Here is a 21,637-nt window from a genome sequence, read left to right as displayed (position 1 = left end):
GTTGCTCAACTTTGAAGATAAGTTAGATAAGGAGTTCCATCCAGAGAGAAGCTTGGAATAAAGCTGCTGCTCCAGAACATCAAAAGGAGTCAGTTGAGCTTGTTCTGTAATGTAATCAGGATTCCTGTTGAGCTTCTTTCCTTAAAAACGTTACAACCTCATCCCTCTAAGAGGAGATACCTAGCCGACCAAAAACTCACTTAAGAGATTGGACTTAAAAGCTTCTTTCTGTCATGATCTGCCCTTATAGCTGACATTAGTTACTCACTTCATTCACCTGCCGTTCCCGCCCCGTTCTCTAATTATCATTCATCTTATTCACCTGCTCCCCTGCTTTATGTTGGGCTCAGTGCAGATATCAGGGACAGCTCAGTGTTTAACTTCAGTTTCATGCCTGTATGTTTGTTTCGTGTCTTCAGGCGAGTTTAGTCATTACTCAGTGGTGAGAGCATTTCAGGAGTTCGTTGGTGGTTTCTGATTTCCTGATTCTGTTCCCTCTCATCCACTAAGCCTGTCTGTCCGTGTCTAATCTGGTGAATCTGGTGGATTCTGTCTGTCTGCTTCCATGCGTTTCTGTCTGAGCTGGAATTGTGAACCTGCCTTCACGCTCTGTGGATTCCTGGAACCCTGGATCTGTCTGTTCCTGTGTGGATGGGAACCCCTGATCGGGCTGAGGACTCCTGGATTCTGTCAGATCTGTATCCCTGTCCTGAATCGGATTCCTGCTAGCTCATTGAGATTGCTGCATTGGGGGACACTGATGGGCGGCTCTGCACCGCAGCTCGTTTGACAGGCCATTGGCTGGATCCTGCCTTCCTCAGAGAGGATGGACTGAACTGTTTCACCAGGTAAGTGAGTCACTCGGATAATGTCAGATGTCACACATCGAATGTCAGTGATGGGGTCCTCTCCACTACTGCAGCTGCTGTCTCCACAGCTCTGCGCTTCTGTTCTGTCTGTTTATGTTTGTTTTGTTTTAATAAATGTTTTGAACTTTCCCACTGCCTGTCTCACCTTGAATACTGAGTCCATCTGTCCCGTTTTTGACACTTTCTTATAATCTGAGAATAAATCACATTTACTTTAAGCTTTTAAATGCTTTCTATATTGTTCAAGGTTCAATGTTTATTTGCTCAAACTATCACACTATTGTACAAAGAGCATAGGAACATCCAACCATTATAATAAGTAAGAAGTCATTACTCTAAAATCAGACTCTAAAGAATAATATTTTGTAAATGCACTCAGGGACAAAGACCTTGTTTTTTCTGATCTATCTTGTGATGTAAATAATCAAAATTGAGGTGTTTGTATTAGATGAACATTGTTTCATTGGGATGAAAAAGGGAAGCATGAAAGCTTGAGACCCCATCCTAACTGTAAAGTATGGGGGTGGCAGCACCATGCTATGGGGGGTGTTAAGCTGCAGGATGCACTTTATAAAAATATTGCATAAATGTGTGGAATACTGCAATTCAAATGGGTACAAATGCACAGTTTAGAATATTTGGGTTTAAGTGTCAGTTTATCAATCATGTATGCTGCATTTCATTGGACTTGATGAAACACAGATGCTTAACAGCAGCAAAATTTTACTCTGAGATCACTGTGAAATTCTAACTAGGCCTCAAACAGCTGTGCTTCTCTCCTCTTTGTCCAGATGCAGGGGCCCTGATTGACAAATGAAATGTAGTATTTACTGTCATCTAAAAATGATTTAACCCTCCCCTTTACCTTCTATTAAAATGATGGGAAAAAGCTCTGTATTAACGGTCAGCTTGTTTATCGATGTCATTTTTTTGCCTACCCTTATTGTGGATGGAGCAAAACTGCCGGCAGTGTTCCCCTTGTTGTGTTGGCCATGGCAGGTACCTAAAAATGTGTTCTACGTGTCATTTTAATAGAAGTATTCTAAAATATTGGTTTGGTGAATACCATAATAACCAATGAATGGGATGAGAGGAAATGAAAAAGCAGACAAGATAGCTAAAAAGGCTTTAGGAAAGCAGAGTATAGACCAGATTTAATTTGGGTAAAGGGAAGGTAAATAAAAAATTAAAAAGAAAGAAACAGAATTATGGCAAAAAAAAAAAAAATAATAATAATAATAATATGGGATGAAGATTAGAAAGGAAGAAGATTATATAGGGTTCAAAAATCTGTAATTGTTAAAAATTATGGAGAAAGAAGCAGAAGGGAAGAGATAATTTATACTAGATTAAAAACTGGACATACCTACTTGAATGAGTTTTTTTTGTACTAGCGAAGAAAAATAATGAATTATGTGAGGGTTGTGAAAGAAAAGAAAATGTGGATCATGTTTGGATTGATTGCATTAAATATGCAAATGAAAAAGAGGATGAGCAAAGTAATTATGGAAAAAGGGAGAGAATGGAGTATCAAAGGAATTTTAGGGACAGATGGAGATAGGGAGGAAAATTTGGTTATTGTTTTTATTTTTACATTACACAAAAAATAAAAAATAGAATATAGTAGGTAGCACTATAGAGTTACACACTCATGTACAGTAGGTGACGGTATGCACCTGTAAGTTGTTGCAATCCGCCAATCTAACAAAGAGAAGAAGAAGCATTTGGACCAAATCTGCATGTGTGATCCGGTGCGATAGGGGGCGCTGTTAACTTCAATCGGATGCGTAAGTTTGTTGCCGGAAGTACATCTCTTCAAAGGGAAATTCTCCTTTTCGGCATGTGGAGTCTGTTTGGGCTTTTAATTCTCATAGTATTTTGGTAAATTGAATCAGTTGTAAAATGGGAAAGAAAGGCAAAAAAGAGAAGAAGGTGAAAGGAGCTGATAAGACGGCAGCTAAAATGGAGAAAAAGGTTTCAAAGAGGTCCAAAAGAGAAGAGGTATCATCCGTTTTTAAAAAATTAAAAATAATTCAGACTTTTGTTCAAAGCAACAACAGAAGATGTGAAAATCTATGTGTGTTAATTGTGTGATCAGGAAGATTTGGAGGCTCTCATCGCTGAGTTTCAGAATCTGGACGCGAAGAAGACTCAGGTGACAGAGACCAGCTGTGCTCCTCCATCAGCGAGGTGATTCACCCCAAAATCACACTAAATAAAACTAACTCTATAAAAGGTTCAAGAACAAACCTTTATGACCAAACAAAGGCAATTTAGACATGACAAAACGGGAAAAACACACCAAACATCCTAAAGGAGTCTTAAACAGAATTAGAAAATCTGATCAGAAATGCCTAACATTATAATAATGTGTTTTATTTAAAATATATTTTTTTTTATCAAGGTCTACGCTGATTGATTCGACTGAATTAGGTTTTGTTCCTAACGACCAAATACATGTTCATATAAACTGTGTTTTCATTTTAAAACTAATTAACACATTTTTCCAGAAAAGAAGAAACCTTCTGGGTTACATGAAAGCTGTTTAAAGTCTCAAACCTTTTTCTGGTTATTAATGAACTCAAAACAAATTAACTTCTACATTTTGCTGCTTAACTTTTTTGATCAACTGATGACGCATCAGACACAGTTGATGAAACATTTGCAGACTCATTGATGCATTGTTATCGGTGGTGTCAAAAGTACACACATTAGTTACACATAAGTAGAAGTATAGGTCTTGTTGGTCTCCATCTCCTGATAGGCTCTCGCCTGTTTCTGACCTTTTAGACATTTCAACATCTTTTTCTGAATCCAACATTGTAGCATTGCATAGACAATTCACGTTTACAGTTTGAAGAAGACCTGCTTGCTTCTGATGATTTCCTTTAGCTAACCAATGAGTGTTTACGTTATATGACACATCTAATTACACTAGCTTTCACTAGATGTGGATGGAGCCAATGACCTGCATTGGATGGAGCACATGACGTGAAATAGATATTTATAAACATTAAACCGAAGCCAAGAGTAACAAAGGAATAGAAAGTACAGATACTTGTGTGAAAATGTAATTAGTAGAAGTCAGAAGTAGGAAGAAAAATAAGTAATGGATTAAAGTATAGATACCTAAAAAGTGTACTTAAGTAAAGTAAAGAAGTATTTGTACTTCGTTACTTGACACCTCTGATTGTTATTCATTCATTAACCCTGTGCATGAACAGAACAACAATCACAGGGAAACAGTTTATGTCTCATTGTTGGCATTACATTCATTTTAATTATCTGTTAAGTTGTGAAACTCGACAATCTTTCTAGACATGAACTTTTCTCCCAAATTAACCAATAACGAAAAATTTCCAGGAGATGCATGTCGATTTTAAAGACAAGTAATATAATTGAATTTTGGATAAACTCTGAAGCACAAACCACTCATGGATGCTGCATAGCATTAGATAATTAGGAACCATAATGTCAGTGTTTCATCTGTAAGTCAGTGTTCATTATCTCACCATTGTTCCATCATCTGTGTGTATAAATGGGAGAAAAAAAATGGAAGATTAGTTTAGGTTTTTACAGTATGTAGTGGTGAGGAGTCACAAGAAAAACCCAAGAATATCTCAAAAGTGTACTTTCAGTGTTTTTTATGTTTAGCTCATCTGTCATGGCTGCCTCTGATGTCTCTGTTGTTTTGTTCAGGCTGAATGCGTCTCTGTCTGCACATCCTGAGAAAGATGAGCTCATCCTGTTTGGAGGCGAATTCTTCAATGGAAAAAAAGTAGGAAATCATCCAGAGAAACGTCCTGTTTTATGTTTTATGTGCCAAGAACCTTAAAGAAACTCCTGTTTTTTTTTTTGTGGTAGACGTATCTCTACAATGATCTGTTTTTCTACAACATCAAGAAGAACAGCTGGGTTAAATCCGAAATACCCAACCCTCCTCCTCCACGCTGCTCTCACCAGGTATATAAATAAAATAGATTAATTTATTACCATAATATTTATGTGTCAGAAAGCAACTGCAGACTCTGGAAATTTGAGAAAGAAAAAAAATCTGTAGAAATTTGTAGATACTGTTCACCTTTCAGTCACAAGAGGGCAGAATGCTGCATCACAGATATTCCCTGAATTCACCTGCTTGCATTTCAATTACCCAAAGCTCAACCCCCCCCTCCCTCTTTTTTTCCTCACATCAGGCAGTGGTGGTCCCACAGGGGGGAGGCCAGCTCTGGGTGTTTGGGGGGGAGTTTGCTTCTCCAAATGGGGAACAGTTCTACCACTACAAGGACCTCTGGGTGCTGCACCTGGCTACTCACACATGGGAAAACATCAAGTAGGTGCAAAGCAGGACAGCAGCCATAAAAATGGCACCAATAAGAAAACAGGGATATTTAAACTTATACGGCAACTGTGGTTTAAAGGCTGCTTCATTCAAAATGTTAATAAAAATGCTGATGAGTGATTAGTTCCTGCTTTGCATTTTCTTGGGTTCTGATGGATTCTTTGTACTTGTGTAGAGCCCCGGGTGGTCCGTCGGGCCGCAGCGGCCACCGAATGGTCCTCAGCAAGAGGCAGCTGCTGGTGTTTGGAGGTTTCCATGAGAGCACAAGGTAAACAGAAGGACCCTATTCAGCGATGCTGATGGAGGATTCACTTCCTCTAAGGACATCTGCAAGATCACCAAATGTCATAAAACTCATATATTGAATTATCTCCATTTTTGGCCTTAGAAATTTTAAGAAACCTCAGATTGACCTGCCCAATTCCTGGATTAGATTATGTTGTATTCGGACTAGTTCTAGCTGAATGATTCGAGTGTGCTGTGAAAAACTACATGGCAATTTTCCTAGCAAACCATTAATTTTAATAGCTTGTTTTGGGAATTAGAATTAAAGTAAATTTAATAACTTAATATTAAAATCAAAGTTAAAATTTGTTTTGGAATCCTGGAGAAATAAATTTTAGAATGTCTCAATAACCCAAAAAATAAGATGTAAAGAAAACAGCACCCTATCACCAGAATCATTGATGGTACTGTGCATACATTTTTTGGTCATTCCTTATTTCTTTACATTGTCCTTGACAGAATCCAGACTTTGTTGTAAGCATTGGAAGATGATCTGATTAACAGTTGAAAGTATCTCAGCAGTTCTTTTTAACTTCCTCTTTAGTTATTTGACCATTTTAAGAGGAATGTTTCGGGACTTATTTTGATCGACCCTCTGATACGACACTCAGACAGCGAACAAGGGCTGCCTGATATGCATGGAAGGCATAAAAATAATGTTTAACATTGCAATGATCATTGATTTTTCCATACCCTCCTCTTCTCACTTCTTTTTGTGAGATTCAGCAAGTTGGTCGCTACAATCTCAATTAGACGTTGACATGAAAGGCAGGGAAAGTCCAAAGGCCAACCATGTTCTCAGCACACAGTTTAAATGCACTTATGTAAGCATGGCCAACCAAACATTGTATCCAAGCAGCAGTATGCAGCATCAGTTTTATTCTGATTACAGTGACGATTATATTTCTATATTTTACAGCTCTGTTTCAGTGTTGACCCTTAGCAGGCAGCTAAAAAGAACCAGTTTTAAGCTGTTTGCCTGCAGCCTGCCACATGAACACACTCTGTTACCTTTTCCTCTTTGAATCCATGGAGAGTCTGTCAGATTTCACCAGGATCTCAAAGAACTGTTATTTGGAAACTCCTCAAGGATATGATTTATTCAAAAATTGATAAGTAAATTATTTATTTATTTGTTTATTAAAAAAAACAAAGTGGGTTATCTGCGTTCCTGTTATCTGATTTACATTTAGCTCTCTCTCGTTCCCTCGCAGCCTAAACAGTGTTGATGTCAGTAGGACTGGGTAGCGCTGTGCGTTCATTGATCCAAAAATATCAGATCTTATATTTTCCATAAAAAAAAAAAATCAGATCCTGGTCACCAGCTGTTAGATCTCAGTGAACTTTTACCTTTAGAGGGAACAAAAAGTTAAACTCCTTGTCTCAATACCCCCTTCATCTCACTCCTCCTGTAGGGATTTTATTTACTACAATGATGTCTACGCCTTCTCTCTGGACACCTTCTCCTGGTCTCGCCTGGCTCCATCAGGCTCTGCCCCTTCACCGCGCTCTGCCTGTCAGATGACCTCCACACCAGACGGTACAGGTGTCATCATCTATGGCGGATACTCTAAAGTGGTACGTCTTCAGTCTGTGATGGATGCAGGACTGTGCTTTGCACAGTGTCTAACGGTGATGCCTTTTTTTTAAGAGGGTGAAAAAGGACGTGGAGAAGGGGACCATCCACTCTGACATGTTTCTGCTCAAGCGAGAGGGTAAAGATAGCCAAGGTATGACACCAATCATCAGTTCAGTCTTCTCTGGCTGCTCTTTCACCTGATGGATTTTGATTCTTTTTTTTTTTGTGTGCAGAAAAGTGGATTTGGTCCAGACTGAGCCCCTCTGGGAGTAAGCCTCCTCCTCGCTCTGGTTTCTCTCTGGCCGTGGGTCCAGCAGGGCGGGCGGTGCTGTTCGGTGGGGTTTGTGATGAGGAAGAGGAGGAGATGCTGGAGGGAGACTTCTTTAATGACCTCTACCTGTATGACACAGTGAAGAACCGCTGGTTTCCCTGCGTTCTCAGGGTAAACCCAACACCGCTGCATCGGTTTATATCCAGACAGAACCTTATGGGTTTAATTGGTGTTGTGCACACTTTCCTCTTTAGACTCTATTGTGCTTCAGACATCTTTTAGGGCTGTTTCCCCTCACAGACACGATTTATTGAATCTTTTAGAATGAACAGTTAAAGTTGGATTTTAGCAGCAGAGCTTCTCTTGTGGTGCAGAGAAATAATTATAGGAGTCGACAAAGAACATTTAAAGCACTTACATCAGCGGCCTCTCAGAAGTTCAGGCTTCCTATGCAGCCTGGGAAACAATAGATTTAGCTTTTACCATTTTTCCCGATCTGGATTCGTTTGAAACAAGATTTAGAAACAAGAAATGTTTGACATTTCCATTTTATATCTCAGTGAAATTATTTGATTTTTGATATGTCACAGAACTCTGTTTTAACATTTTCTGAATCTGTATTTTGAGTTTAATTTACTGGATGGAAAGATATGCTCCTTCAAAAGATTTAAAAACACATTTTTTATAATTTTTTGGAAACTTTACCATCACTTTCTTGCTCTTAAGTTTTACATTACTGCTGCATCTTTAAGAGGAAATATCCCAGGTTATGATGCACTAAAACAACTTTGGGCTGTTTAATTCCTTGTGTGTCTCCTTAGGGAAACAAGTCGGAGAAAAAGAAACGACGAAGGGGGAAGAAAGTTGGTGCAGAGGATGAGGGAGCGGAGATGAAGGGGGAGGGAGAGGAGGCAGCAGCTCAAGGACCGACTGAGGTCATCAAGGAGATTGTGACAGAGGACGGTACATTGATGACCATCAAGGAAGTGATCCCTGGTCACCAGGAAGAGGAGGATGAAGAGGAGGAGGAGGAAGAGGAGGAAGATGGTAACTAGTGAAAGATGCTGAAAGCATGGGGTTTGGGGCAGAATAGCTGTAGAATATCACAGGTTTTAAACTCAAAGTCTTGTTCAACAGAGTCAGCCTCGGCCCCGATGGTGGAGCCCTGTCCAAGGTCCAGCGCCATGGCAACCGTCCGTCAGGGCAAGCTGTACCTCTACGGAGGGATGTTTGAGGTGGGAGACCGGCAGTTCACCCTGAGTGACTTCTACTGCCTGGACCTCCATAAGATGGATCAGTGGGAGGTTCTGGTTGAAATGGACCCGAGTGAGTGAGCCAATCAGAGCGCCCACTGAGGCAGAAACACACCGTCACAGCCGCCGGTGGCTGGTTTCATCCCAGCTGAGGAGGAGAAGCTGAGGCTTCATGATGATTTATGATTTCTGTCTCCACAGAGACGCAGGAGTGGCTGGAAGAGTCTGAGTCAGAGGATGAAGAGGAGGAGGAGGAAGCCAAAGGAGCAGAAGGGGAGGAAGAGGAGGAGGAAGATAGTGAGGATGATGAAGGCAAGGGATTACTCTGCATCTTTGATGTGTTCAGCATTAAGATCAAGATTTCTCATTGAAAGGAGGGTTTGATGCTAAAAAAAAGCCCCATTTCCACTACATTTTTTAAACTGTACCGAGAACAGTCTGAGCATGATGACTGAGATAAGTGTTAGTGTACATGGCACGCACAACTGAACAGGACTGTGCCAGACACAACCAAAATGCGCTAAACTGGTACTAGTTCATCAGTAGGGCTCGGCACGGTTCAGTTTTGGCAGGGTTCTCAGATAACCAAGCGCGCATGAGCAGACTGGGTCATCTCCTTACAGTCAGCTTCCGTAATCATGAAATTTCCGACATTTACAGAAATCCTAGCCTCCCTACTGTGCCACACGATTTCCAGAGATGAATCTGCTTAGCAGTGTGCTGAACCTCAACATGTTGTTTCCTGCGTCTCTAAGCCCTGATTGATCATTTGTCGTATCCACTTCCCAAAAGCCGACTCCAAAAACGTCCTTAATTGGACGAGCGCCGCCGCATTGGTTTGCTTGTTTACCTCTAGAGAGCAGTAGTACCATAGATCGTCACTAGGAGGCGAGAAACCATGCTAGCGTGATGTGTAAACGGTAGTAAGGAACTGATACCTGATCCAAGCTGGGTCAGAACTCGGCACAGATCGGTTTCAGAGGGCAGTGTTGATGGGGCTAATGACGTTAATTACATCAGATCAGTCTGTGCCTGTCTTTTAGGTTTACTCACCCACTTTTAGGAACTGTAACTCAATTTTCTGTAGATTCTGAAGCCTTGTGATAAATAAAGGGGGAAAACTATTGGGTTAAAGTTGATAAGAGTAAAACATTGAAACTGCAGCAGAATTAGTTTGTCACAATAAAACCCACACTTCTTTTTATCTGGGTTTTATCTTTACATGATAATTGTGAAGTGGATGTAAATGTTTGGTAGATTTTAACATTTTCTACAAATAAACAATTCTTAAAAGTGTCAGGTGTCCCTGTGACTTGATGGCTACGTTACAGCTGGTCTAACATTTAAAAAGCCAAGACAATCACTGATTTAAAACCAATTGGTTTCATCTTTAATGAAGTGAAATATGAAGCAGTTCAAGAGGTACGGACCATATCAGACACTGTAGATGCCAACCACATAAAACTAGCATTAAGAAAAAGAAAATGGATCTTTGATCTTTTCTTCTGCACTGGTCTGTGCTTCCAGAAGAAGAAGAAGAGGGAGAGGAAGAGGAGCACCCAGCGGTGCAGAAGGGAGAGACTGTCACAGACTACCAGATCCGGACCGAGCAGTACTGGTTAAAGGTTGCACGTTCCAACATGGGGCCCGATGCCAAGGACAAAAAAGTGGCCAAGGTTGCCGTTGCCATGGCGAAAGTCTTCTATGAAGACCAGTAGTGGACACTCAGAACTGGCAGTGCCTCAGTGAACGTTTTTGTGTTTATCAGCAGATATCTTTTATATTAAATGCCTATGAATGTCAAATGAACTCCAGAACCTGTAAAATATGTTTCTTAACAAAATTAAACATTCAGCTGATTTGGTCAACTTTGGGTTTTTTTTTTCATTTGTATTAGAATGAAATAATATTCATAATGTGTTTTCTATGAAAGTTTCTAGTTTCTATGAAAGACTTGCTTTATGAGGACTTGCCTAGAATAGTTATATTTATATTTTTAGAGTTACAGCACCAAATAGACAATTTTATGAGGGCCTCTCTCACTTCCATGGCAGTAGATGGGAGTCATGAGTACTGTGTGGGGAAACTTAACTAGCTGCAGGAAGCTTGGTCTAGAACATCTTTGTGAGGAGTTAGATATAGCAACTTTATTAAAGTAGACAGAAAAATTATAGAAGTTTAGTATCCTGTTTAAAAAAAAGTATAAAAAAAAATACAATACAATAAGCATAAATTAGATAAAATCCTCCAATTAGAGGAAAATTATACTTTCTCTGAGCTTTCATGTCCTATACTTAAGTGAATCTGGACTCTTTTGCTCTTTTCAGTACTTTTTAAATAACATTTTGCTGATTACCTGGAGGGCAGTATGCTTGTAGCAACACCCTTTCTTCATCTTTCAAGTGTTTCCATAAAGAGGAACAGTTGAATCTAGTGATCAAAAGGCCTAGAGGGATATTAGCAATAGGTGGAGAATGGGAACTGTTCAGGAAAGCAAGATGAGGAGGGGATAAAGGGACATGTGTACAGTTTTAGGAGACATCCGTCTGTGATGAGCACTGGCCTATCCCTCAGCGGCCTATTTTATCCTACCTAAGCACGCTGAAACAGGGAGGAGAAGAGGCTGATGAATAATAGAGAAGATGGATGAGAAGGAGGATATCTTCCTCTCTATAAGTTCCCTTGCTTGTCTTTTCTTATTTGAACCTTTTAAAATGCAACTATGGGACAAAAAATTAAGACTTTCATAGATAAAGAGATTTTTTGGGTGGTTGTGGGGGGTTTACTGCTGACGTGTGGAACCGTCACAGATGCGTCACTCATGGATGACTGTGGGACCCAGAGGCCTGTAGATTAGAAGGAGCAGGATATTTCCAGTGTTTTCTGTACTTTTTTTTAAAATAAAATCCACAAAATGGACCAGCGGAGAAACTGATTCCAGGCGTCAAAGTGTTTTCTATGTAAAATGGTTCTATGTCTAAACCTTGGGTGGGATGCTCTGGGACTGTAGGATGTAGACTGCCGCTCCTCCCTGTCCCGACTCATTGACGACTCAGAGGAGCACTCGCTCTCATTGATCGCCTGGAGATGTCACACACTGTTCAAACACAAGCAGATGGCGAGCAAACAGAGGGCTGCAGGATCACCTTCTTCTCCTGATGTGTTCAAAATAACAAGAGTGGGGTTATATCCTTGAGTAAAGCCCAGAATCCAGACCATAGATTGAAAAGCTCACACCCATATATGGAGAAAAAGGATAAAACTCATTCATCTACAGAAAGTCAGAAAGTGAATTAGCTGCTGTATCATCAAATCTCTTTCCAAACTTCAACATTTATTGCATTAAGTGAAGAAAAATAAGAAAAATAGAAACTTCATGTTGGTGTTCGTAAGAATGGTTGAAGTAATTTTGGGGTGCAAAACTCTCTTTACAGATACCGTCCATGGAGTCGACCAACTGCTTCTGTTTCTGCATATTTGTCATCTAGGAGGAAAATCTTTAGCTTGGCTTGATGTCTTGGTTTGGCCTTAGAAACAATAGATGTCATGTCATCTGTCCAATGTTGTGTAATTTTACCAGCATATTTTGAATATATTAAGTAACTAGAACTGGAAGTTATGGTCAATAATACATTATTCAGATCAAGGGTAAAACCCAGGTTCTTTACTATTTTGGTTGGACTTCTGGAAGTCAAACTTCTGAGCTCCTCCATCCCAAACATTTTCTCCTGTCTCTGTCTCTATCTTGGAGTTGTCCTGTTCCCCTGCTTCCAGTGTTCAGCAGAGCTAAGCCAACTCCAGACCAGATTACAGTAATAAAATCACTGTGAGTTTGAGGATTACAGCTGAGCCCTCTGAACACACAGAGAGAAGGAGGCTGAAGGGAGGCAGAGAAAGGAGGAGAGAACAGAGCACAGTGTGTTAATGAGGGGCCAGAACGTGGTTGGTTAGATTTTCTGACTCCAACAATGGGATTATGACATGAACATGGTTTGCTCAAACCCTCGACATCATCTGCAGAGAACAGCCAAAAAAGATGATTAAGAAAATACAGGTGATGGTGTTTGAGTTGTTCTCCCATTGTTGACTCTTCAATATTAGGACGATATTTAGCTTTTTGAAATTAGTAGTGATTTTTTAAATTTGATCTCTAGATTGGAACAGTGGTCCAAAGTCCATTTAGTTTCACCTCAGTCAGCTGGCAAAAGGCAAAAAAAGTTCTTAAAGTTTTGTTTCTTTCAAAACAAAACTTTAAGACTAGTTAGTTAGACTCAGTCAGCTCTCCTTTAAATGTGTCCAGTTGCAGTATGGGACCCCCATTCACCTCTCTGCCCTCCCTCCTCTGGTTCCCTGTCCATATGATCCATTTGACCAGTTCTCTCCAGCTCAGGTCAGCTGCTCCTGGAGTTCTTGCAGGAGGCTCAGAGGGGTCAGAGCTTTTAGTGTTGCTGCTCCTACTTTCTGGAAGAACCTCCTTATCCTTATCCTTTTCACTGTACATTTTAACAACTTTTCTAAAAATGCATTTCTATTATTAGCCCTTTTTTTTTATTTTATTTGCTGTTCTGATTATTTTATTGTCCATTGTTTGCATTGTTTCTGGTTTTGCACATGTAGCAGTTTGTTGCAGCTGCATACTAGTAGTAGGGGAGCCTTTTAGAAAAAAACAAAGGATGGTTGATATTTCTTTGAGATTTATATTCTTGTTTAAATTTAGGTTGAGATTTGCAAAAATTTTACCCGAGTCTGTAGAGTCTTTTGATGATTTTGCTGTTTCGGATAATCCAAAGTTTTAATTTAAAAAAATCTTACAGTTTTGGGTAAAAGCCTCCAACTATCCTTTATTTTTTTTATTTTGTTTCCATAACAGAAAATTAAACATTATTTTGCAGTATTTCTGAAAGTCTTTCAAAGTTTCTCTTTGGATTTGTCGAGCCTAATTGCTATTATAATTTATATGAAGATATTAGCTGACTCTTTTTCACAAAGCTCATTCATTTTAACACTTTCCGATGCACAAGAATCACAGCTCTATATGTACGTCTTCTGTCTACAAAATCATGACTCCCTGATAAGCAGCATCCAATGTATGGACTGTAAAAATGGAAGTATTTCCTGTTTTTTTAGTGTATTTTACCTACATTTAAGAAAGCAAGTAGGACAATTCGCCAATAGAACATAAAAAAACCTCATTATCTTATTTTAGCTGCATAATATCTATCAAACTTACTTTAAGCAAAATCTTAATTATATTGGCAGGTCATCTCATTTACCTGCTCAAATTAAGGGTGAATACTTATTTTAACCAATGTTTTGGTTTAAATGTACAATTTTTAAAACTACTTAAAGTATTAAAAGTAATGCAGGAATAAATGTTAAGGACAGATGCTTTAAACTTTATACTATTTACTGGACTAATCTATTAGAGAAACATTTTCACTATTCGTTTTATAATTAATGATAAGAGTGTCAAATTTAACTTCGCATCATTTAAAAAAACAAAGAAGTTGGTGCAGCACAGAGTGCAACCACAAAGAAATTAATTGTCTGGAACAAATTATTTTGGTGTTTTTTTTCTATACCAACAGGCCATAATAATAATAATAATTGAACTTTATTGATCTCACACTGGAGAAATTTACCTCAGCGTTAAACCCATCCCCTTTGGGAGCAGTGGGCTGCCATTTTGCGCTGCCCGGTGAGCAGTGTGGGGTTAAGGGTTTTGCTCAGAGACCCAGAGTGGCAGTCTGTGTGGATCAAACCTGGTACTTGCAACCTTCTCAGAGCACAAGCGAACTGTTCTAACCACTAGGCCAGCACTCCCTACTAATGAAAATGAGCTCTAATGAAACAAAACTAACAAGTTTATTTTTAAAATGTAAGGAGTAGAACGTAGAAATAATTGCAAAAAATGTAAGGAGTAGATGTAAAAAGTTGTCTAAAAAATAATTACTCCAGTAAAGCATAGATAGGCAAAATTTCTACTTAGGCAAGAAAAAGTATTTGTACTTTGTTACTTGACACCTCGATTTTTAGATCAGTTTTTGCAATGTGCAGAGTGATGTCGTAAACAACATGTGAACATTATCCTCATAGCTGTAAAAGGAAGGTTGCTGATATTAATGACACAAGACAGGAACATGAAATGTTAGATGTTTACAGTTCCTACAAACTTTGCAGCTATGGCATTTTGCAGACCTAAACCCTATATCAGCTTACCACACTTGATTTTTATTATTTTGCAAACAGCATTTTTTTAAACAGTCAGTGTAATTTTCCTCTGCAGACATTCTGATTAAAATAAAAGTAAAAAAATCCCCTAAGAGTCATTTTGAATGAATCCCTTTCACTTAGAGGACCTCAGGACCGTACCATTCTGTTGTTGCATCTCATATCCTTTACAGCATTTTGGACTGCTGGTAGCTTAATTTAGATCTTTGCAGATTTCTCTCCAGAATCCATCACATTTAGATTCAGCTGTATGTTGCTTCTTGCATTTAAATCAATTAACTACAGAGCTATATAACCCACTGCTGCAAAAGCAGAGTTTGTTGAAAAATGGGAAGCTTCTCATTTGTGCTTGTCGTTTTACACTCCATTGTGCTTTCAGTCCCGCATTTATCATTCTGTTTATTATCTATGGATATGAAATAACCTTTTGTAGGCATTCATACATGTTAGTAGCAACAAACCAGGTGGATATTATCATTAATAATTATGTCTGGAAATTCTTCTAGGCTAAAGGGATAAACCAGTGTTGGGTCTTTAGGTAGATGCTTGCTGCCAGCTTGTCAAAAATAAATATTATATCCATAGTTTTAATTGAAAACTGTTTTTACTGAAACTATAAATTGAAAACTATTCGATCTCTGGTCAGTTTTTTTATATATATTTGGAAGTTTTTACTATAGTTTTGTTTTTCAAGATACAATCAGACGTCTTTGTTTGACACCCATAAATACATTTTATAGGAACTTCTATTTAGTATAAAAAAGGGATAAAAGTTAAAACTGTTTCAGTATAGCTGCATTTTCATAGTAGTTGTCACTGGTGAAAAAAAAAGATTTATCCTTAAGTTAAAAAAATATTTCAGTGTAAGAACAATAGTTCTAATTCTTACATGTAGCTTAATTTTAGGGGAGTGGTCCGCTCTAGGATTAGATTTACTAAGTGTTTGACTGAAGGAGATTTAAATAATAAAGCCACACTTAATGAAGAAAGAGTTTTTTATTCAAAATTAAATAAGAAATGCAAAAAGTCTTGTTTGCTTTTAGGAAAAGTACATAAAAAGAAAAACTAATGGTTTTAAACTTCAGCAGAGGGAAATAAAAAAAAAAACTCACAATGACTCAAAAGTACTACTTCTTAAGCACTTAAACATCCATTATGAGAAAATCACTGAAGGGAACAAATTAGAGCAGAACAAATGGGAGAAAAAATACAGACCTTAAACTGAGTTAGCAAGGTGAAGCCAAATTACAAGCTGTGAAACCTGATGGATGAATCTTTTACACAGCTGGGAAGAATTTGCTAATATCTGAAGATTAAAATGAGACACTTATCTGCAGTGTTTCAGTCATCAGCTAAAAGGGATTCAGTGGTTCTGCTCTTTTAAGCTGCTTATGGCTGATTTGACCCGTTACAGACTAAGACGCCCTCTGGTCATGGATGCACAAACACTTGTTGCATTAATGGATTGCAATGCCTTCAGCGTCCCTCTGTTTATGTAACCAATTACATGGGGGCCAGGTGGGAGCATCATCAGTGATCGCATCATCCTCAGCTCCAGGGCCTGATATCAACAACTAAATCATTTAGAGGAGTGAGTTTGGTTGGTATACTCCTAATGAAAGCAACCAATATTGTTAAGAGCTAATTGACTCGATATTCCTTCATGGTGCATTTTAACAATTTTAAAGTTTCTCTTCTGAAATCTAAAGCCTCCTTTCTGTCCCAAATGCAAACACTTATAAATATAAAAATATAAATATCCCTGTTCGTTCAGTTTGTTCTCTGAATGAAAGAACATGGTTCCTCTGAAAGTTGGGTTTTTGGAACAGATATTGGTTTATCCTGATGAAAATATTCCAAAACCCAAACCAAACAATGTGCTGTATGTAGTTCAGTGTAGTGAGGAATGTCCAGATTTTTATAGGGGAGAAATTAAAAACAATCTCTTCACAGATGCATGGCTCAATTCAATTCAATTCAATTCAGTCCAGTATATTTATATAGGGCCAATTCTCAAGACACTTACAGAGGCAATTCAACCAGATCATACAGTCAATTTGATTCAAAGTTTTCTATCTAAGGGAAATGAGCTAAATGCATTGACTCAGTGACTCGAAGGCAATTCGTCACACCGACCATGCTTGTAGCGACAGTGGAGAGGAAAAACTCCCTTTTAGCAGGAAGAAACCTCCAGCAGAACCAGGCTCAGTGTGAGCGGCCATCTGCCGAGTCCAACTGGGGTTCAAGCAGACAGAAGCAGACATACAGAAAGAATCAGGATACAAAAGGCAGCTGTCAACCAGCACCACAGCCGGCCGCATCAGGGACACACACAGCCAGGCAGATGAGCTCCTAGTCAGCCCCCATGACAGATGATGAAGAGAGCACATTGAGTTAGTCACATTCAGAGAAACAGGACTACACTGAAAAATAGGCCAAGCTCCAACAAATATAAACAAAAGTGTTGATGGCATCAGCACAGCTGATAAATCTTTCTAGGATGGTGTTTCGACCAAACAGGAACAGACCAAATGATGCTACTATGATGAGAAAAAGCAGAGAGAGCATAATGTTAGAAATTTAACAAACAGATTCTGCAGAATAAAACAATAGAGATAGAATCAAGCAGAATAATGAAAAAAGGTTAGAAGGGTCATGCATTTAGAGCTACCATGTCCTGGATGGCTGAGAAGCTTCTGCATCATACCATTCTGTTAGGCTCTGTGACATAAAACCCCCAAAACAAAAATAAAAAGAATAAAAAGCAAAAAAGGCACCCTAATGGCATTGTTAGAGGACGAGAAAATCATAAAACCTAACATATCCATATGTCAGACAAAGAGAACAATGTGAGGCAAAGAAATGATGAGTCTGGGGGTTGTTTCCATGATGTTCCACAGGTGATGGAGGGATGAGAAGCGTCTGTCTCTTTAAAAAGCCGGATTGTGCTATTGAGCTGAGAGGGGGAGGAGGGGTTGGTGTTAGCTGCATTGGAACAGTCCTCTCTAATGAACAGATTTTCTTAGCGAGAGACATCCACAGATAAAGCAAGGAGAGAGAGAGAGAGAGAGAGGGGGAAAGAGAGAGAGAGATCCAGCCATCAGAGGAGACTGTAGGAGCAGGACAGCAGGCAGGCTGTGCGTCAGCCGGTGCTCCATAGGGAAACCTGGAGATGAGCAGGAGAGGACGCAGGAGCTCAGAGTAACGGGATCACATAGATGGATGTTTCATCAAACAGGCAACAAACAGGCAACCTGAAGGCAACCCACGCAGCGGATAAACCACTTATGGACGCAGTGGATTAAAGATCTGCAGACAGACTGAGAGGCAGATAGAGGGAGGGGGGGACCGAAGAGGAGAGATTCATCAGTTTACTTCTTTATTTTTATTGTCAGAGGGTGCGCACTGTGTGTATGTGCAGATGTGTGTGTGTGTGTGGCTGCAGAAGGTAGGAGACTGCATTGCTGTTCTCCAGCACCACACCAGAAGAAGCCGTTTAAGCTGAATATCTTTCTGTTCTCCCCATTTTCACTCTCCCCCTCTCTCTCTCTTTGCATACATGTGTTTCACCATTGTGCAATAGCGCTCAATATGCATGTGTGAGGGCTGAGAACGAAAAGATGATGAGTCTGAAGTGAGTCACAGAGCCTGACTTTAACATCTCCAGGATTTTGTGTCTTTTTTGTGCTGGATTTTTGTAAACTGGCTCAAACAAAATTTCATTTCTATTTTGTTAAAATTATGAAGCTTTCTGGAGGCTTTGATCAGATTCATGCTTTGGGTTGAAGGTCCACAAGGCTGCCACTGGGGAAACTTCTCAGCTTTACACCCCAGAGAGCTGGAGGCATCATCAGGTAGGAGGCGGCAGAACAAGTGGGCCTGAGCGGGCAGCAGCAGGGAGTAGGAGGAAGAGTTTGTGTCGTAGACTGTGTAGGCCGGCAGAGCTGCCTAATGGTTGAAATTCTAGCCGAGAGAGGATAATGGCAGCTTTGGGGCAACTCTCCTCCTCTCCCACCTGGATCATCTGCAAACAAGCTGAGAGGTGCTAGTCAAAGCAGCTCAGAACCAGCCAGGAGAATGGTGTGATCAGTCCACCTTGCTGACCCCTACACAGCTGAAAGGGGCTAAACTTCATAGTTCACCTTTTTTCTTCTCTTTATGCTCCGAGCTCCTTAAAAAGAGAGGTGGCATTTCTCCATCTGTGTGGGAGACATCTCCACCCCACTCCCTCTTCCTAACCCCCAAACTCCACAGCCTACAAGCTTGGTTCAGTGGCTCGCTTCTAGCTCCAAACTGTCCTTCTTCTTCCTCCCTCTGTTTTCTTTTTCTTTTCTTTTTCTTTTTGTCGAGGCTTCAAGGGAATTGCCAAGAGCTGTTTCATGCATGTCCACTGGCGGCAGGTTCAACTTTGATGATGGGGGGTCATACTGCGGAGGGTGGGAGGAGGGCAAGGCGCATGGCTACGGGATCTGCACAGGACCCAAGGGCCAGGGCGAGTACTGTGGTTCTTGGGCCCATGGCTTTGAGCTGTTGGGTGTCTACACTTGGCCAAGCGGGAATACCTATCAGGGTACCTGGGCTCAAGGAAAGAGACATGGTCTGGGCGTTGAGAACAAAGGCCGCTGGGTGTACAAAGGTGAATGGACACATGGCTTCAAGGGGCGCTATGGTGTGCGGGAGAGCACAGGGACAAGCGGAAAGTACGAAGGAACGTGGAACAACGGGCTTCAGGACGGCTATGGAACGGAGACATATTCAGACGGAGGTAAGGCTTGTAGGAGTTTGTGGGTGTTTTAAAACTCAGCATATGAAGATGTGTGAATTGAGTTATAGCTGACCATGTGAGACATCTGACTACTGACTTCAGAAAAAGTCCAGCTCAAAGCAGAGTGACTGACAGGCTGGGTGCAGACGCACAGTGGGAGGAATCTCTCCACAGGTCTTCTCAGGTCATCTTTGCTTCTTCTGCACCATAACACAACTTGGAGTCACACACATCCATGCACATTCGAGATGTTACATGAGCACAGCTTTTGCAAATTAATATTAACACCAGCTTGAATTTTTTACATGTCTTTCCTCAACCCTAAACCCTCAGACCGACTGCAGAGGAACACGTATTGCAGCCTGAGGCCTTCTATCCAGGCCATGCAGCCTTAGGGGAGGAGAAAAAGGTTGGCGGAGGGGCAGAAATCTTTCCATAACAAAAAACAAAGATCAAGAAAGAGATTACACCAAATTAATTATATTTCAAACAGAATAATACGGCAAAATCCATTTTTGATGTTTGTTTATCGATCAGTACTTTTAGTCATTTGTTACAACTCCACCAAAATAACACTATGAGTATGGGCAACTTTTATTAAGGGCTATTTTAAGACCTTAAGGCTTTGAATGCAGCAGTGTTCAGTTTTATGAAATAAAACATCTTATTAACGTTAAGTTTCTTGTATGTTGGATTCCTTAAGGACATTTTTGAGTTGGATCGGTATAAACAGCTTGGTTAATGGTAGGAAAACATGTTCTGCCTAAAAGTCAACCCTCAGGCATGAAAAGAACCACTTCTGGTATTATTTACAGTAACATCATGCTGAGAGCAGTTCAGCAATACTTCCAGTGCTAGACTGTAACTCAGGCTTGCTTTACATAGATTTATTTCTGTTGCTATTTTTAAGGCAAATATATTTTAGGTCTGTGGGAGCATTTCCCTCAGAGGTCTAAAGTTTTAACTAATGCGTCTTAGCTGGTGGTATTGTCTGATGCCATATTTCCCATCCAGAACTGTGACAGTATCCCTCTAGAACAAGTTTTTTTCCTACCATTAACGATCATTAAGGATTCATGATCTGAGCCTAACATTGCATTTACACATGAGATTGAGACAAGTTGCATGAAACGGCTTGATAAGATTTTTGTGAGCTAGAAACGTAAGATGGCGTCGCCTTTTAAACCGCTTTGATGGGTAACTAGCTCAGTTAGCATTACTAACTGTTACCTGAGTCAGTCTTGATTGATTGACTTTATTGATCTCACAGTGGAGAAATGTACTCGTTACATCAGCTCAAATGGTCAAAGAAGAAGAATGTGCTAAAGGAAGAAAAAGGTGCATGGGATATATACAGATATAAACAATGCGTCCAGATATGACAGCTTTTTTTTTTTTATGTATTTTGTTTTTATAGTAGGATCATTATGCAAGGTTACTGCACTGGGTGTTTAAACGGGAATTTATAAAGATGGATATTTATATGTGTATATATATATATATATATATATATATATATATATATAGATATAGTTTTTGCACTGGGTAGTAAAAGTAAAAAGAGTAAAAGTTTTTAAAAAGTAATATAAAGCGTCTTTTAAAGATCCAGTTAACCTTTCTGTTGTCATTGTTACCAAACAGTAAAATGAGAGGGAGAAAACAAAGGAGAAGAACTGCAGCAAACCGAATAAAGGAAATTAGCAACCAAATTATTTGTGCATCTTTAACTGGTGTCTCACTAAATTTTCACTATGGTTACATAATTACAATAAATACTCTTGAAACAGACTTCTTCCTGTTTATATTGTGGCCTTTGCTTGATTTTTAATAAACTCCATTTGATTTCTTGATGATTTGAAGTGAATTTGGATTGAACTCTATTCTTTATGAGCAAACATGAACTGCATCCGTTTGTCTTGCAAAGGGCCTTAGGATGGATTTTATTCTACATTGCCACTTTTACACCAAAAATTAACCAACACCAACTGGATCACGACTCTGTTTTAGATATTTTATTCCCTCCTTATGGGGGGTGACCCTGG

The 21,637-nt window shown here is 39.6% G+C and overlaps 2 protein-coding genes across 3 annotated transcripts in view; both read left to right on the top strand.

Annotated features, from left to right (window-relative positions):
* The first annotated feature begins 2,665 nt into the window (after positions 1 to 2,665).
* klhdc4 (kelch domain containing 4) lies at positions 2,666 to 10,460 on the top strand. 2 transcript variants are annotated; one of them, XM_015387207.1, is made up of 13 exons: positions 2,666 to 2,870; positions 2,968 to 3,059; positions 4,569 to 4,647; positions 4,734 to 4,832; positions 5,066 to 5,202; positions 5,387 to 5,479; positions 6,912 to 7,074; positions 7,148 to 7,226; positions 7,309 to 7,517; positions 8,168 to 8,393; positions 8,484 to 8,672; positions 8,801 to 8,911; positions 10,130 to 10,460. In XM_015387207.1, the coding sequence occupies exons 1-13, from the start codon at positions 2,772 to 2,774 to the stop codon at positions 10,315 to 10,317; spliced, it is 1,764 nt and encodes a 587-aa protein (XP_015242693.1). In that variant the 5' UTR covers positions 2,666 to 2,771; the 3' UTR covers positions 10,318 to 10,460. The 2 variants fall into 2 exon arrangements, with proteins under 2 accessions (XP_015242693.1, XP_015242691.1); XM_015387205.1 differs by having other exon boundaries at positions 10,127 to 10,460.
* A 7,436-nt stretch (positions 10,461 to 17,896) lies between these two features.
* Positions 17,897 to 21,637, top strand: part of jph3 (junctophilin 3) — a 52,533-nt gene continuing 48,792 nt past the window's right edge. The window contains exon 1 of the mRNA XM_015387210.1: positions 17,897 to 19,595. Within this exon, the coding sequence (XP_015242696.1) occupies positions 19,214 to 19,595 (382 nt within the window). The 5' untranslated portion in view covers positions 17,897 to 19,213. The remainder of the gene's footprint in view (positions 19,596 to 21,637) is intronic.

The sequence above is a fragment of the Cyprinodon variegatus genome, unplaced genomic scaffold, assembly GCF_000732505.1.
Source record: "Cyprinodon variegatus isolate N-32 unplaced genomic scaffold, C_variegatus-1.0 Scaffold388, whole genome shotgun sequence".
In the NCBI taxonomy this organism is placed as follows: Eukaryota; Metazoa; Chordata; class Actinopteri; order Cyprinodontiformes; family Cyprinodontidae; genus Cyprinodon; species Cyprinodon variegatus.
Note: the sequence above shows the minus strand (reverse complement) of the source record. Positions and strands in the feature narration are given on the sequence as shown.

Bases quoted from the DNA above. Each gene is read 5' to 3' on its own strand.
- klhdc4 (XM_015387205.1), top strand. From the start codon at position 2,772: ATGGGAAAGAAAGGCAAAAAAGAGAAGAAGGTGAAAGGAGCTGATAAG. The intron at 4,648-4,733 runs GTAGGAAATCAT...TTTTTGTGGTAG, and splicing joins AATTCTTCAATGGAAAAAAA to ACGTATCTCTACAATGATCT. The intron at 8,394-8,483 runs GTAACTAGTGAA...CTTGTTCAACAG, and splicing joins GGAGGAAGAGGAGGAAGATG to AGTCAGCCTCGGCCCCGATG.